Consider the following 16062-nt stretch of genomic DNA (forward strand, 5'->3'; position numbering starts at 1 on the left):
GAAAAGATTCTATAATCTTCTAATTCTGTAGTTTAAACCCAAAAAACTTAATCCTATGGAAATTTAAAGCAAGATAAAAATTTAACTCTCCTGGTGAAAGATGAAGCCAGAGGTAGAATGGGAAGTTTTTAAGATTTTTAACAATCTTATTTTAGTTTGGAGAGAAAATACAAAGCAAACCAGACCAGTCCTCTTAGGTTCTTAAACTATAAAATCTCATTACACAACCTCTTGTTTATCCAGTTATATTACTAATCCCATTATGATCCTTGTGTTCATAAAGATGTATCAGATACACTGCTTTCTATATGACAGACCATAATGCAAAGGTGTTATTTCTACTGTAGTATATATTTCTATTCCATTATGCTTTCCCTCTTTTAATGACTGTTAATAGAAAAATAAATGAATGTGCTTCAAAAACACACTTTGATTGTGTACAATAGCGTTCATGTGAAAGGTTTTATAAAGTTGTGAGATTCTTTTATCTAAAAAATGCTTTTAAAAGTATATCAAATTGTACATTTGAACTAAAAATGTAAGGTGCCAAATAGAGCTGCAAAACATCTTCAATATTTCTCAATGTAGAAAATGGGATCCTGGGGGCTGGGATTGTGGCTCAGCAATAGAGCGCTCGCCTAGCATAGGCAGGACCCAGGTTCGATCCTCAGCACCACATAAAAATAAAGGTATTGTTGTGTGTCCATCTACACCTAAAAAATAAATATAAAAAAAGGAGAAAAGAAAATGGGATCCTGAATGTTTAACATGGAATTTATTATAAAAAGTAGAGTGATAGCAGAACTTCAGCACTAATTTCATGAGTAAAATAGTTCCTTCCACTCCATTCTGTTTTAAGAATGCTAGAATTTTGAGATGGCAGAACCAAGTGGCCAAACTGAACTTTCACTCCCATCATCAGAATCATCTTCACCCTAAGACAATTCCTGCATAGCATATGTATCATCTTCTTCCAGTTGCTACTGTAACTGACAGTTTCATCATCCATTTCAGATTCCAGTAAATGTTATAACTTCACTCTCCTTTTGGTTATACTGCTTCTTGACTGCTTAAATAGTATTAAAACGGAGGGAAAAAGTTCACAGGCAATCCAAAAAGGATTTCCTAATGAACTGCAGATTGTGACATACCTCAAAGTAAAACGTGAAATTTGTGATAAATTTTCACGCTGAGTTTCTGTACATTTCCCCCTCTAAAGGAAACACCCAAATCTAGCACTAATATTTTCAAATCCTACTTCAATTTTCTACTTTTTGTCTTTGGTTCCTAATTACTGCTTTTCTTCCCTTCTAAAAATTCATTTATCTCTTTCAGTAAAAAGAACAGTAATAATATGTTGAACAACTCTGAAATAAATTTTGTCATGTAAAAAATTAATTACGCATTCCGAACCTGGTCACTGTAGTCCTCCGGGAATTGCCTCTGCACCTCAGGATCTGTAAATAATTGACAGATAATATTAATTGGCTTTGGATTAGTGAGCAAGCAGAGGATCACACATTAATATTTGATCAGAAGATGATAGCAGCCCTGGCAGGGGATCCAAGGGGGGCAGCTGAGGCTGCTATGTTGATGAGCACAAGGAAGGGCTCGGCAAGGCACTTCCATTACCCTCCTCCAGAAATATAAAAAGGAAAAATTTTAAAGACCTGATGCTACTGTTAACTTTAGACTATTACCTAATGCAAAAATCTTGCCAGCTGCAAATTGCCCTCAATATATTTTTCCAGAGAAAATGAGTCTTAAACCTGTTTGACTTTTCTTCTATAATCAGTTGTCTCCATTTCATTGTTACGATGTTGGCTTATTGGTTTGAGCACCCACCTTCAGATTGGGGAGAAGGGGAAAATGAGAGAATTCTTTCAAGGAAGAAATGCAAAACTCAGTGCTTTTAGAAAATAAAACATATCCTCTCCCAAGCACATATGAACTCTTATAAAAATACAGATAAAAGTAAACCAAGTTTTCTTTAAAAACAGAACACTTTCAGCTTGTCAATGTAATCAAATCTCATGATATGAGAAATGTTCTGTCTGACATAATTATACTTGCTAAGAAACTATAAAAATACACAGGTTTGAACATCTATTTAGAATGAAATTACTAAAGGTATCACCTAATTCTTAAATCATCATGGCTAGATAATCCAATTCCATGTCTGTAAGTCAATACAGAACTGTATTAATTAAAAGCTATTAGCACTCCATTTACTATTGATTATGAAAACATTCGAACTTTTCTAATAAAAAGATTTGGTTCTTCAAAAACACATTAAGGGGAGTGATCAGAATAATACCTATGTGGGAAACTATGTATCAATGCAAAAAATCTTATGCAAAAGCTCAGTGTGTAAGGGTCTCCCATCTAACAGTGATCTCACAATATACTACTCACTTTTCACTTCTAAAACACCAATTTATAACACTGATTTACTTTTCTGGGAAAGTGAATCCATGTAAAAGTTAAATGCTTCCAAATCATAATACAAAAGCACAGTTAATGATTACTTGGTGAAGAATCGAGAAAAAAGGAAGGGCCTATTTGCTTACTACATTTAAATTCTAGAATACATCAATTTTCAAGTCATTACAGCCAATGGATGTTATTTTTTAAATTTCCAATTCTAATAACAAAAGTGGAGAGATACAAAAATCACACCAAAAATAGTTTCCCAAAATGGGTGGAGCAAAAAAGTTCAATCTATTTGTAGATCATTTTGGCTCTTGGGTATCTTCTGGTTGGCTTAAAGACTGGGGATCAATTTCTCTTTTTATACTCAACTTCAACTATTAGCAAGGGACTCATGACATGTCTTGATGGAGACTAACAGAATTCTAGAGTAATGCCCCCTAAGTACCATTCAAGGCTACTCTGGTGGGCCAGATGAAGAAGCTATTGCTTATCATTAGCCAGAAGGATTGAAACCACACAAGGATTCAGTTCCTATGAGACAGGAAACCAGATGGTGCCAACAGTGTGACAAGAAAACTACAGAATGAGTATCCCTTACCTGGAAATGCTTCAGACCAGAAGTGTTACAGATTTTAAGTTTTTCTGATTTTTAGAATATTTGCACAGACTTCAGTGGTTGAGCATCCCTAATCCAAAAATCTGAAATCTGAAATTTGGAGCATTTCTGATTTCCAGATTACTGATGCTTAACCTGTACTCTACAAAGAAGAAATAGCTAGCAGGATACAGAGGACAGTCTATTGCGCAACAAACCTCTAAAAGTATACCACAGGGAAGACGGAGAAGGAAAGGACCTTAAAACATTAGGGCTTTAATTCCTAACATACACAAACAACTTAAAATTTGATCCAGAGACCAAAAATATGTAGCTCTAAGTCATTGAGGGATACAATAAAATAGAGGTTGGAAAAACCACAAAATCATCTAAGGCTTATTCTTTTTCTTCCAATTCTCATGTGGTTAACACTTTTCAAGTAAAAAATTTCATACAGATATGACTCCTATATAAATATGTAATATCATGTTCTCTTTCTTGCAGTAGTCTATGCTTCTTAGGAACCACAAAACACAGACAGAAATAAAACCAAAGTCTTATTTTTCTATCACTGTTTTGTGAAAAGATAAAATTAGGAACTAGCATTTGTGGTATATTCTTTAATTTTAAAAAAGTAAGTTTCTTATTCATGGGTGGGAGAAGGTTCTTAAAACTTTTCAATCAACTCTGTTAAAAAGAAACTATATTAACATCAGACTTGTCACTTTAAAATTATTTTATTCATAAATACACATAATAGAATTGAAAAGAAGAAGGAATGGACAAAAAGAAAAACCTACCTATTTTAACACACTGATGGTAAAGATGGTGATAGCATGCCAATATATAGGCCATACCAACCATATCATCCTAACCACTACCTCAATGACAGGGAAATAAACACCATCAATTAAACTCCTTCAACTGTTCTAAGGCTATCCCTCAAGTAAGAGTACCAAATTTTAACAGAATAAGGTTTCAAGATAACATATGCATGATTATTTACTACAATTCAAGCATAAAACTTTTGTTTACTTCTCTTTAAAGTCCCTGAGGCTTATAAAAAGCAAAACTCAAGGGACTTTAATATTCTTTAAAACCGTACTTAAAAAAAAAAAAAGCAATGCTTTTAAAAACTAACGTCCACCCTATAAAGTTCCATTCAATTAGCTCAAAGATCCAGTCCGATAGTTAATAAAACTATGAAAGCCATTTTATAAAAATTAACACAGAGACTGCAAACAATTTATTTGAGTTTTCCTAAAAATCTCTATTTTGCACAGGAGGTTGAAATGTTGTTTCACATTGAGTTGATCACAATGCCATAATGTCACCAAAATATCGGCATTGGAAACATCTGAGTTAAAAAGGTCCAAATACAATCTGCTTTTCTCAAGCAACACAACACCCGCCTTACTAACAGTTTCAGCATGGCACATGTACAAAACCTAGCACCCTGCAGTTAAGCAAACCGCCTTTAAATTTTCTGTCTGGCAGCAATCCACTTGCGTGTCTGTATGTTTTTACAAGTACTCTATGTATTTCATTGCGTCAGCTGCATTTCTTTGAGTTTTAAACGGTCTGGGAACATTTTATGAAATGTTCTATATCTTTATATGGAAAATAACATATACTGGAAAACTGCATTGGTCTAATATTTATGTATCTATTTCTTTATCCACCATCCAATACTATAATTGCTAATGTTCCAAAACACCTTCTCACATTCGTATGCTCATCGCCAAATGCAGTGTCACCAAACAGCTAACTTTCAACACAAAAATCTGCAGATGAGAGTACTTCCATGGAAGAAAGTAATACAACAATTTGCTTAGGCAATTGGCAGTAAGAACAGAGTTATCAGCATATGTCAGGCTTTTTCCTAAGAATTGTCTTGCTGACAGAAAATTAAGAACATAATAGAGTGGTACACAGAACACTCTTCTATCCTTATCCTCCCCTCTCAGCAACTTTCTCCTAATTTAAATCATAGTTTCTTACAAACTTAAAAATCAATTTCATCATTTCCCAGGAAAATATTTTTCAACAGCAAATATAGCATTTAAAATATCTTGCCAACAATACATGATAGAGTCCACATACCTTTTACTAAACAGCCCTAAAAGAGGCAGTTGGCTCTTAAAGAGATTTCACATTATGTCAATGTAATGGGTCCTACCTCTCCCAGCATCATTGCCATCTACAAGGTTGTCCCCATTGAAACATATGTGCACTACTCACCTGAGGACCACAAGAAGCATTTCCATATTTTAAACAAGACATTTCACAAGATAGGACTCCCAACAGCACAATCTCATTCAGGCAGAGAATATAACCATGCATAAAGACTACATCTTCACATCAGGGGAAACATGGAACAAAGATGTCTTATTTCTTTTTTTTTTTTTTAAGAAAGGCTAATTTTATTCCATCTCAATGGTCTATGCTTTCTAGTCTTTCATACATACTTTTAAATCTTTAAGATATACCAGATTGCCACAGGATGTTTAATTAATAGAATAAGAGTTTGGGCAAGACTTACTAGAAAGGTGCTATAAATTATTTTACACAGGCTCCAAAATCCTTGAGTTCTGCCTTAGGCTTAAAGTTCCTAGAAAACGTGGTAGACAGATCTTTTACAACAGAAATACAAAATAATTCATAAAAGCACCATAGTTATAATATGAGGGCTCGTTTGCACATCAGTAACTAGTAATGAATACACACACACACACACACACACACACACACACACACACACGACCAAATTATTTCCCCATTTCCCTCTCCATCACACAAATGACTCTACTTGAAGAGTTAATTCATGACATATTATTTAATTGATTTAAAAATATACTGACTTTGTTTGTTTGAAATTAGTAATAACTGCATATTGGCCAAATATCAGTAACTTCTATAACTGGAGCTTCTTTAGAAAATTTAAGAGAAGCTGCCAATGTAGCAGTTAACATGGAAATCCACACTGCTTTCACTTTTAACATGTCAAGTATCAAGGCAGAAAACATTACATTATCTCTAAGATATTTCAGTCTATAAGAAACAAGATACTTAACACTTTTAAATTCATAATTTTAAAAATCTGCTCTTTAAAAAAGTAGGACTTTAATATTAGCTATAAATGATATAATCTCATTGTTCAATTTCATGGAGTTTAAGATACTACCTTCCTCTTCCCACAACTCTAAATGTTAATCCAAGCTGTAATCAGATTTAATTTTCCAGATGAGAAGATGGGAATATGCTGCAAACAGGATAATAGACCACTACACTATTCTTTCATTAATGGCATTTTCCAGATTCACACATAAAAAATGTAGACTCAGAAAATGGTTAAGAAGTTGTGCTATCTTGTGAAGACCAACTCAATCTTTCCCAAAACACATTCAGAAATAAACTTTCTTTTAATCTGCAAGGAAAAGTTTTTTTAAAATGTTGCATAATGCATAATTAAAGTTTCCTGATAGTGTGACTACAAACTGGACTGAGCTAAATAAAGAACTTCAAGGACACTGCCTATTAAACCTATTAAAGTTACAAAAAAATTCAGCTTCATTTACTTCATATTGTAAAATATCTGAATTATTAGCTCAGCAATTTAACTGAATACAATTATTCTAGTAAATTATTCCTTTTATGATAGTTAAAATTTACTTATTAAAAATAGCGTATTTTAAGAGGACTGCTTCAAATATTTTACATATTTTTTAAAAATCAACAGGTTTTTCTTGGTGATGAAACAAAAAGACTTTGTTTTTCAAACATTTCTAAATTAAAAATTACTATTTTTTTAAGTTACTGGTTTTAAAATGCAGATTTACCATTAAAATTTCAAAGGAGTCTAACTCACAAATTAGGAAAAAATCATTTTTAAGAACTTTAAATAAACATTTACTTGGTTTCAGTATATAAAGGAATCTGTAACTTTAAAAAAATCTATTCCATATATTAACTCTGAATCATGAAACTGTAAGATAGAAAAACATTGTTATCATCTCAACTTTAAGATAATTTTTTATTTGGTCTTTTTAGATATACATGATAATAGTGTATTTTGACACATTATATACACTTGGATTATAATTTATTCTAATTAGGACTCATCATCCCAATTTTAAACCACAATTCTGTTCTGGCATCCCCCTCCCTAACATTGGAATTTAAAATACAATTAAATACTATTTCAACAGTAGCCAGCCTGATAACATAGAAACAGTTGACCATCTACACCTATAATAAAAGCACAAAGAGTATTTTTGAAGGAAAAGAGCAAAACCCACCTTGGTATGGCAAGCAATGGGACCATTCACATGCCCCATTCCTCCTCCGACTAACATATTCTGCCTTTCTACATAGCCTGCTACGATGTGACTATTTATGCATAAACAACAGATACTGACCTATTGTTTTCAGTTGTTGGAGTTATGAATGTTGTACAGTTAGCAATTAAGTGAAAAAACAAGTCCTAAATGCATCAGCTGTTCTACAAATAATGAGTCCATTGACATTATATAGTAAAATCTAGAGTTTCAAATTTCCTTCTGGAGAGTGCTGATGGATTTTACCAAGAAAATGCCACTGCCTACCAATAATTTGAAATTTTTTCATAACTATCTACAAAAGGAATATAACTATGATCCTTAACCAAATTTATGTCATGTGTTCCCAAAAAGCAAAACATAAGTGAAATTCCAAAAAGGGCTTTAAAATGGAAAAGAGGGTAAATGTATGCTAAACAGGGTGGAGTGGAGATGCCAAAAGAACAAGTTTGCCTTCTCCCTACTGCATATCTTAGCTTTCAATTTTTATTACTATTTAAATTCTAATATTTAGGAGCTTTTTAAATTAGTTAAGAGTTTAGAACTAATTCCTAAAACGAATCAAAATGATAGAAAACACATAGATGAAGTTGGTTTAATGGCTTTAGTATCAGGCTTCATATAATGTTTCTATGATCTAGGATTCACTTTAACCCATCTTTTCATTTTATTTTGCCATACTGAGGATTGAAACCTGGGTCAGGGCCTAAGGCAGGTGGTCTAAAACTGAGCTAGACCCCAGCCCTAGTCTATCTTTCTGAATGAGCAACCTAAGTGTCACATTTTTATGCCAAAAATGTGAATAATTACTTTAGAGTTAACCTAAATGACAGCTGTGCCCTTTATGTATTACAAAGGTGACATCACTGCATATGGTCTTCATAAATAGATATATCACATCTGTCAAATTTGGTGAAAAGAGATGACTTAATTACTGATTTAAATATTAAGCTATTGATGGAGTACCCACTATGTGCCAGTGCTGTGATCAGCATTAATAAAAATTTCTGTTTTTACTTTCATGAAAGCTATGCTATCAGGACCATTGCAACAACTTTAACACAAAGAAATCAAGAGGTTTGTCTAGGACTTTTCAAACTTGTCTAAAGTTATAAAATTAGTATTCAATCATGGTTCAAACACTTGATGTGGCTGGCCCAGCTGATGAATAAGCCACAGTCTCCTGACCTCCAGGAGTTTGCAGTCTAGCTAACCCTAATTGGAAAACACAGAATTAAACAAGTCGTTACCATAAGACTTGCTCAGCTCTTCCACAGGATTAACAGAGGAGCACTTAGCCTTGTCCAGACAGGAAAAAAGCTTTTGGGAAGAGCTGGCAGAGAAGGGTTACTAGAAGTTCATTCCAGGATGCACTATACTTACTTCTTAACAGTATACAGTATAAAGAGGAGAATTTTGTGAGGCCAGGTCCCGTGTTTTTCTTAGCTTTGCCTCCTACAAAATGTCTTACCTATTATAAATACCCAACAAATATCTGAAGTATAACAGAATAAAATAAACTCATTAAATACACTGTTTCTCCAAGGGGATAAAAGGCCAATTTCAAAACATCCAATTGAAAACAAGACTTTGAATGCTATAGGCTTCCTAAATATCACATTGGAATGTGGTAAGCACACAATAAATATTAGTTGTTATGTTATTAACCCCAATGGAGAAATAAGCAAGCACTATAAATTAAATGGCTACAGATGGATAGGTGTGCCTCAAATTGGAAATATGGGTGTTCCTGAAATAAACTTTTATAAACTCAATTAAAATTTCCCATTGCCTTCTATTACTCACTTAGAAATGTTATAACTTTATCAGAAACTGATTTTCCTTACTTTGTCAGCGGCTCCAAAGTCTTTAAACTACAGTTTATTTTTTGCCTCCTGGCATCTGTTTGCTAATGATCTGAAAACATCAGATGCATTAGGGATTCTCCCAGATTTACAGAAACCCTGAGGTGAATATGTAGAAATTGAAGGACCTTTCTGCTAATATCTTTGCTTTCTAGGTTTGCAGACTGGGTTTCACCCACAGAGGTCCAGTAAACATTTTAACATTTTCAGTGAGAATTATACCACTACCAGCTACCATTTACTGAATGCCTCAATATACCAGATATTACCATAAGTGGTTTTACTTGCTTTCTTTAATCACAACAACCCTACCAGGTAAGAAGATGTATTAATATTTTATAAATAAGGAAAGTGAAGCTTACTAAGAGCAAATTCACAGTTAAGTAACAGAGCTAGGATTCAGCCTGGATCCATCAGAATCCAAAGAATCCAACACTGGCTTTCTTTTTTGGCTTTATTTATTTATGTCTTCATGTTGATCTGTCTTCTAGTCATTATTGTGACTCAACAATAAGAATACATCTGGACAAATAACTAAAACATGTTGTCATGAAATAGGCCTTAGCAGATTATGAATGAGAGCTTTCCAATTCCTTTATTTAAATTCCTTTGCCAAGTTCAGGATATAAATAAAATGACTACAAAGTAACTAACACCCAACTAGTGAACACAATATTTAGAAGATGAACTCATTAAAAACAGGATAATTTTGAAGGCTAGATGTTATCTTTGTATCACCCATGAAAAAAATTAAACAGTAAATAAGAACAGAGAAAAAATATTTTCCTCCTTAAGAAAATGTGTTTCCTAGTTCCTCTAAACCATACTCAGAACCCTAGTGCTAAGACCAACCTAGTGCATATAGCATAGATAAAAGCTGACATCTCCACAAGTGAAACACACTGTGCCTGTCAAGAGAAAATTTTCTTTTACCAAAATTTTGCCTCTCTCTCTCAGGCATATTGTTGCCTACTACCTCTATATTATCAGAAGTGATTAACATACTAAATATCACTTTTTTAAACTGTGTCAAAATAATGACATAAAATTTACCACTTGAACTAACTTCCAGTGCATGGCACTGTGACATTAAGTAATTCACACTGTTATGCAACAATCACCACCAATCTATCTCCAGAACCTTTCATCTTCCCCAACTGAGACTTTAAACCCATTAAATGCCACCTCTTAATTATCCCCTCCTCCCAGCCCCTGGCAAACACCATCTGTGTTCTGTTTCTATATAATTTATATAGAAACCTCATCAAAGTGGAATCATACAGCATTTGTCCCCTTGTGATGGACTTACATCACTTGGCATAATGTCTTCAAGGTTCCTCCATGTTGCAACATGTGTCAGAATGTTGTTCCTTTTTAAAGCCGAATAAAATTCCATTTATGTATATGCCATACTGTTTATCCATTATTCCATCAATGGATACTTGAGTGATTTTAACCTTTCACCTATTGTTTATTGGTCTGCTTATATGGGCATACATAAATCTGTTCAAGTTCCTGTTTCCACTTATTTTGGGTATATGCCACTAGTGGAATGTTGGATCATATGGTAATTCTACATTAAAAATTTACAGGACCTATACCACTTTTCATGTTTCAAGACCTTTATGTTGTAAAGCTGGTCTAGAGTCCTTAGCCTCACCATTAAGACAACCTACCCAATTTCCTCTCCATTTCTTAATTATTAATCTCCAAGTCTAATTAGTCTAATCACTTCACTTTCCCACAAAACCTGACAAGTTCTTGTCATCTTTCTCCTCTTCCCAGAATCCCAATCAGACCTTTTCAAAAGATGTGCTTAAGGCATAACAATTTATACCTTTGGCCAACTGTACAGTCTTATACGACTTAACATTCAATCACACTAGCACTTTTTAAAAAATATTTTTTAGTTGTCAATGGACTTTTATTTTATTTATTTATATGTAGTGCTGAGAATCGAACCCAGTGCCTCACACATGCTAGGCAAGTGCTCTACCACTGAGCCACAACCCTAGCCCCACACTAGCACTTTTTAAAAAATTAAAAGACAAAGAACCATGTCCTCCATCAAAAGCAAAATGAATTTTAAATGAGGTCGCCAAAGGAACAGCACAACACTGCACCCTCACACACACTGCCTTCAGCCCACAACACTTGTTTTCTGGCACTTGTGGTGAGCCAGCAGCAAATTCTCAGCCTCTCCTGCATAAATTCCCTTCTCATTCTTACATTCTTACTGGGACCCAAGTAAAAATGGGCTCCTCTGGAGCCCTCTCAAGTGGTGATGTTTCTTATCTGCCCTCCTCCCCCCTGACCTGGGGGTGGAATAGGTGGACTCTTCCTTGTTGCCACTTCCAGACCATCCTCTCTTCCTCTTCTCTAAAACCCCAGATTTTAACCTCAGGTCACCAGACCATTCCCTCTCCCTGCTCTGCTTTGCTGTCATCTACTAATCCCAAGGTTACTCCTCCTTCCTTCAGTGATATAGATCCTGGCACACTCAGACTCACTTTACACAACTCCCACCACATCTTACGGGTTTTGCCACTCACATAAACGATCCTACCAAATCCCCAAACTCTTCATTCCTTGGCCTCCTATCCACCCAAAATCCTATCCTCTATCCAACCTCAACTCTCATAGCCAAACACTAAACTCTACTGTTATCTATTCTAAACCCCCCTCAGTAATCACAATTTTAAGCATCTCAGTCTCTAGTCATGACCTCTCCTGGTCACTTGCTGATCCATTCTCTGTTCTCTTCAGTCTCATAGGGATTTACACTCTACCAGCCCTTCCACTGCCTTCATCTGTCTCCAGTCTACACTGTCCTCCCAGCCCAGTTTACATTCTATTGTTATAGCTATTCCCTTATATATATCCTCAGCTCCCTTGTGCCTCTCACTTTGTCATCTTTACTTGGTCAACCTCCAATCCTCATTAAATCCAGCTGCTCAACTGCACCCCTGTAGCTGACTGTGGCTGAACAAAACAATCTCACATAAACGATCTTAATAATTCATGATTATCAACCAGAAGTGGGGTTTAGTACAACTCGGCTAACCATACCACATTTTCCTTCCCTCATTTATCCTCTTGCTCTTTTCAGTGGCTATTTCATATTTTCTCCTCTCCCCTCAAACCTCCAATGCTCTTTATCCTCATCTGCTATTATCTTATTTGCCATTTCACTGGGAAAACAGAGCAATCAGAAGAGAACTCCCACAGGACCCTTTCTACCACCTATACCCATCCAGTCCCCCTCCCTATAGACTCTGCCTTCATCCTATTATGAGAATAACTGGCCTTGGCCCTTACAAAGGGCACTGTTATCCATTTGTGAAGAAAGATCCCATCCCCTCTTAACAATTCCCATATATCTCCATCAACTCTCCCTTTTAATTAGAGCTTTGTAATATTTTGAACAACCAATAATGAAAAAAATTAATTTTACCTCTCTATTGGATCTTTCTCATCAGTATACAAACATGCTATTATTTCTGCAAACATTTTTTAAAAGGTCAAGCTCCTTCTCCAATAGCTATACACTATCTCTCATTCTCTTTCTAGATATGTTCCTCAAAGGAAGTGTCTATGCTCACTACTACCAGTTCCTCTCCCTGCCCCCAACTCTCTTGGACTCAAGCCAATCAAACTTTCATCCCATCACTTCTCTAAAACCACTTATATACCAGTGGTCAAATCAATGACCTCTTTTTTTGACTGCTAATATCAATAATCAATCTTCAGTTGACCTGTAAGCATCACCTCATACTTGAGATTGCTTCCACCTCCTCACATTACTCTGTGTTTTCTGATCAGCCACTCCCATGTAGCACCTGATCCTCCTCAGGCTCCTGCTGACTTCTTCCTTTTAAAGTGCCCAGAGCTCAGGCCTTGGACTTCTTCATTCACTTTTTTTCTTGATGTCATCCTTGCTCATCTCTTTCAATCTTATCACTTCAAATCCAAATATGCCCTATCAAGTTTAAATTTATTTCTCAATATCCCCCAACTCCAAACTCATTTATCTAACTGCCTACTGAACATCTCAGCTTGATACCTCAAATTTAACATGTATAAAACTGAACTCCTGGGGCTGGGACTGTAGTTCAGCGGTAGAGCACTTGCCCAGCATGTGTGAGATCCTGGGTTCAATCCTTAGTACCACATAAAAATAAATAAAGATATTGTATTTATCTACAAATAAAAAAATATTTTTAAAAAGTGAACTCCTGATCTTATTCTTATATCCCAGATCCAATGTGTCAGCTAAGCCTGTTGATTAAATCATTCAGACATATTTCAATACTGACCATTTATCTCCATCTGCACCACTACCATCCTGGCGTAAGCCACTATATATTTTCCACCTAGATTACTATAATTGCCTTCTAACATATTTCCCTGCTTCTGCCTCCAATTTCCTACAGTCTGTCCTCAAAAGAGCAACCAGAGGAATCCTATAAAATTCATGTCAAGTCCTCTTCAAAAGCATCCTTAGTTCTCCAGCACCTCCCTGACTCACCATCCTACTGCTCTCCTAACTCTACCCCAGCCTTGGCAGCCACAGGCACATGCTGTGCCTCAAACACACATGCCACATTTCTATTCATGGTCTCTGCCTTGCTAGTCAGTAAGTCAGCTAAGTAGCAAGGAGCGTTCTCTCAGACCCTTATTTATAAGTTAATTCCTAATGTGATCTTCCTTGACCACATTTACCAGTACAATTTTCTATCCCCACCATTCCTATTCCCTTTTCCCGTACCATTTTTCTCAGGGCATTTAACCATCCAACATACTGCATATTTAACTTATTTTTCCCCTACTAGGATGTTTGCTTTATGAACACGGACATTTTTGCCTGTTTTGTTCAACATCATATACCCAGTACCTGAAATAGGGTCTAGCAGATAAATGCCAAGTGAAAGAAAGAATGAGCAAAGAAAGGGATCAACTAATACTCCTTTTGGCAAATAATTTGGCAGCAGACCTCAAAAACATTAAGAATGTCCATAATAATTCAACAAAGCAAAATCTATCTCAAGAAAGTAATCAGAAAGGCAAATAACTTTTTAAATGAATGTTTCAAGGATGACTTCAAAAACTGAAAAAGAGGGGCTGGGGCTGGGGCTAATTGGTAGAGTGCTCGTCTAGCACGTGCAAGGCCCTGGGTTTGATCCTCAGCACCACATAAAAATAAGTAAATAAAATAAAGGCATTGTGTCCAACTACACCTAAAAAATAAATATTTTTTAAAAACTGAAAAAAGGAACATTAATAAACTCAAGTGACACAATATTTATATCACCATTAAGTGGTTTCTGTAATAATATCATTTCATTATGAAGAATTAACTCAAAATAGAATGTAAACATTTAGAACTGGGAGAGTGGTTTGTGAAAGAGTGCTTGCCTAGTATGCCATAATGCCCTGAGTTACCACCCTAGCACTGAAGAAAAAGAGGATCTATCATACTGCAATAGTAATTAGTATTTTTAAAATGTTTTACAACTAAACTAAAAGTTAATTCACTAGCATGTCTAGCCATAAGTCTCTGAGTTATGAAATTACATGTGATTTTCCTTATTTTCTACATTTTTAACAAGGTTCATTTTTTTATGAAATTTGTAAATAAAGAAATACGCTCATGGGAAATTGTACTTAAAAATGACCTTCAGGCTCGGGTTATAGCTCAGTGGTAGAACGCCTGCCTTAGAGCTCAGTGATAGAGCGCCACATATGAGACACTGGGTTGGAACCTCAGCACCATATAAAACAATAAATAAGTAAAATACAGATATTTTGTCCATCTACAACTAAAAATATTTTTATAGTTTTATTTTATTCATTTATTTTATGTGTGCTGAGGTTTAAACCCAGGGGCTCACACATGCTAATCAAATGCTCTACCACTGAGCCACAACCAGCCCAACTAAAATATTTTTTTTTAAATGACTGCAACAGTTTAACAGTTCTTCCAGGAATCCACCCACTGCTTCAACTCACACAGACTGCTCTCCCCTATAAGCTTCCACTGTTTTGGCAGCTATGTAGATCACTCAGCACCTGATTGTGTGTCTAATCCTTTAGAATCATAGACTATTCCTTCTCTCATCTAAGTACTTGTCTCTCAGACAAAGAAACTAACTGCTCCCAAGACCAGAACCACATCTCCTCACCACTGTGCTTTTTCCATGGATGAAGGTGCAGGCATTCCAGCACAGTGCCAAACAGAATGAGCTGCCTTCCATTCGTAATCACTTGAATGGAATTTTACTATGAATTGTTCTAACTAAATTCTCCAGGTAGTTTGATTCTAGCCAAGTCTTCTACAAAAGACTTTATGAAATACCTATTTCATTTGTGAAATACTTGTTTTTGTTACATGCTACAGGACAGGCATAGACCATGCGATATCACTCAAGCTTCACAACTCTTTAAGATAGATATCATCACCCTCAGATGACTAGAAGGGATGAAATTATTGGCACATAATCATACCCATGTATGATGTAAAAGAGTTAAGTCTGAGGATATGAATCTTTTCTAAAACATATAGTATTAATCTCTATGGTTCTAAAGAAGTTATCAAGTTTATGCATGTATCCAAATTGTCTAATGGGCTAGATTCAGTTTCTGGTTCAGTACGTCTGGAGTGGTACTCCAATAACTTGCATTACTAACAAGATCTCAGTTGATGCTGATGCTGCCAGTCTAGGAACCACATTTTGAGAATTACTGTTATACAGACTTGATAAAACACTAGCAATGGGAATCTACTCTAAAATTCCTTAGAAAAGGTGAGCCACTTTCAATCCTCTCCTAGTCA

General features: G+C 35.3%; 1 protein-coding gene across 12 annotated transcripts in view; it reads right to left on the reverse strand.

The window, feature by feature from the left end:
• Positions 1 to 16062, reverse strand: part of Dennd1a (DENN domain containing 1A) — a 517467-nt gene that overhangs the window by 390762 nt on the left and 110643 nt on the right. For 10 of the 12 annotated variants that reach the window (XM_021723518.3, XM_021723517.3, XM_040286285.2 and 7 more), the window contains one exon: positions 1414 to 1457. The exons of the other annotated variants lie outside the window; for them this stretch is intronic. In XM_021723518.3, coding sequence (XP_021579193.2) covers positions 1414 to 1457 — 44 coding nt within the window. The remainder of the gene's footprint in view (positions 1 to 1413; positions 1458 to 16062) is intronic. 12 annotated transcript variants of the gene reach the window in all.

Source organism: Ictidomys tridecemlineatus, chromosome 4, assembly GCF_052094955.1.
Source record: "Ictidomys tridecemlineatus isolate mIctTri1 chromosome 4, mIctTri1.hap1, whole genome shotgun sequence".
Classification (NCBI taxonomy): domain Eukaryota; kingdom Metazoa; phylum Chordata; class Mammalia; order Rodentia; family Sciuridae; genus Ictidomys; species Ictidomys tridecemlineatus.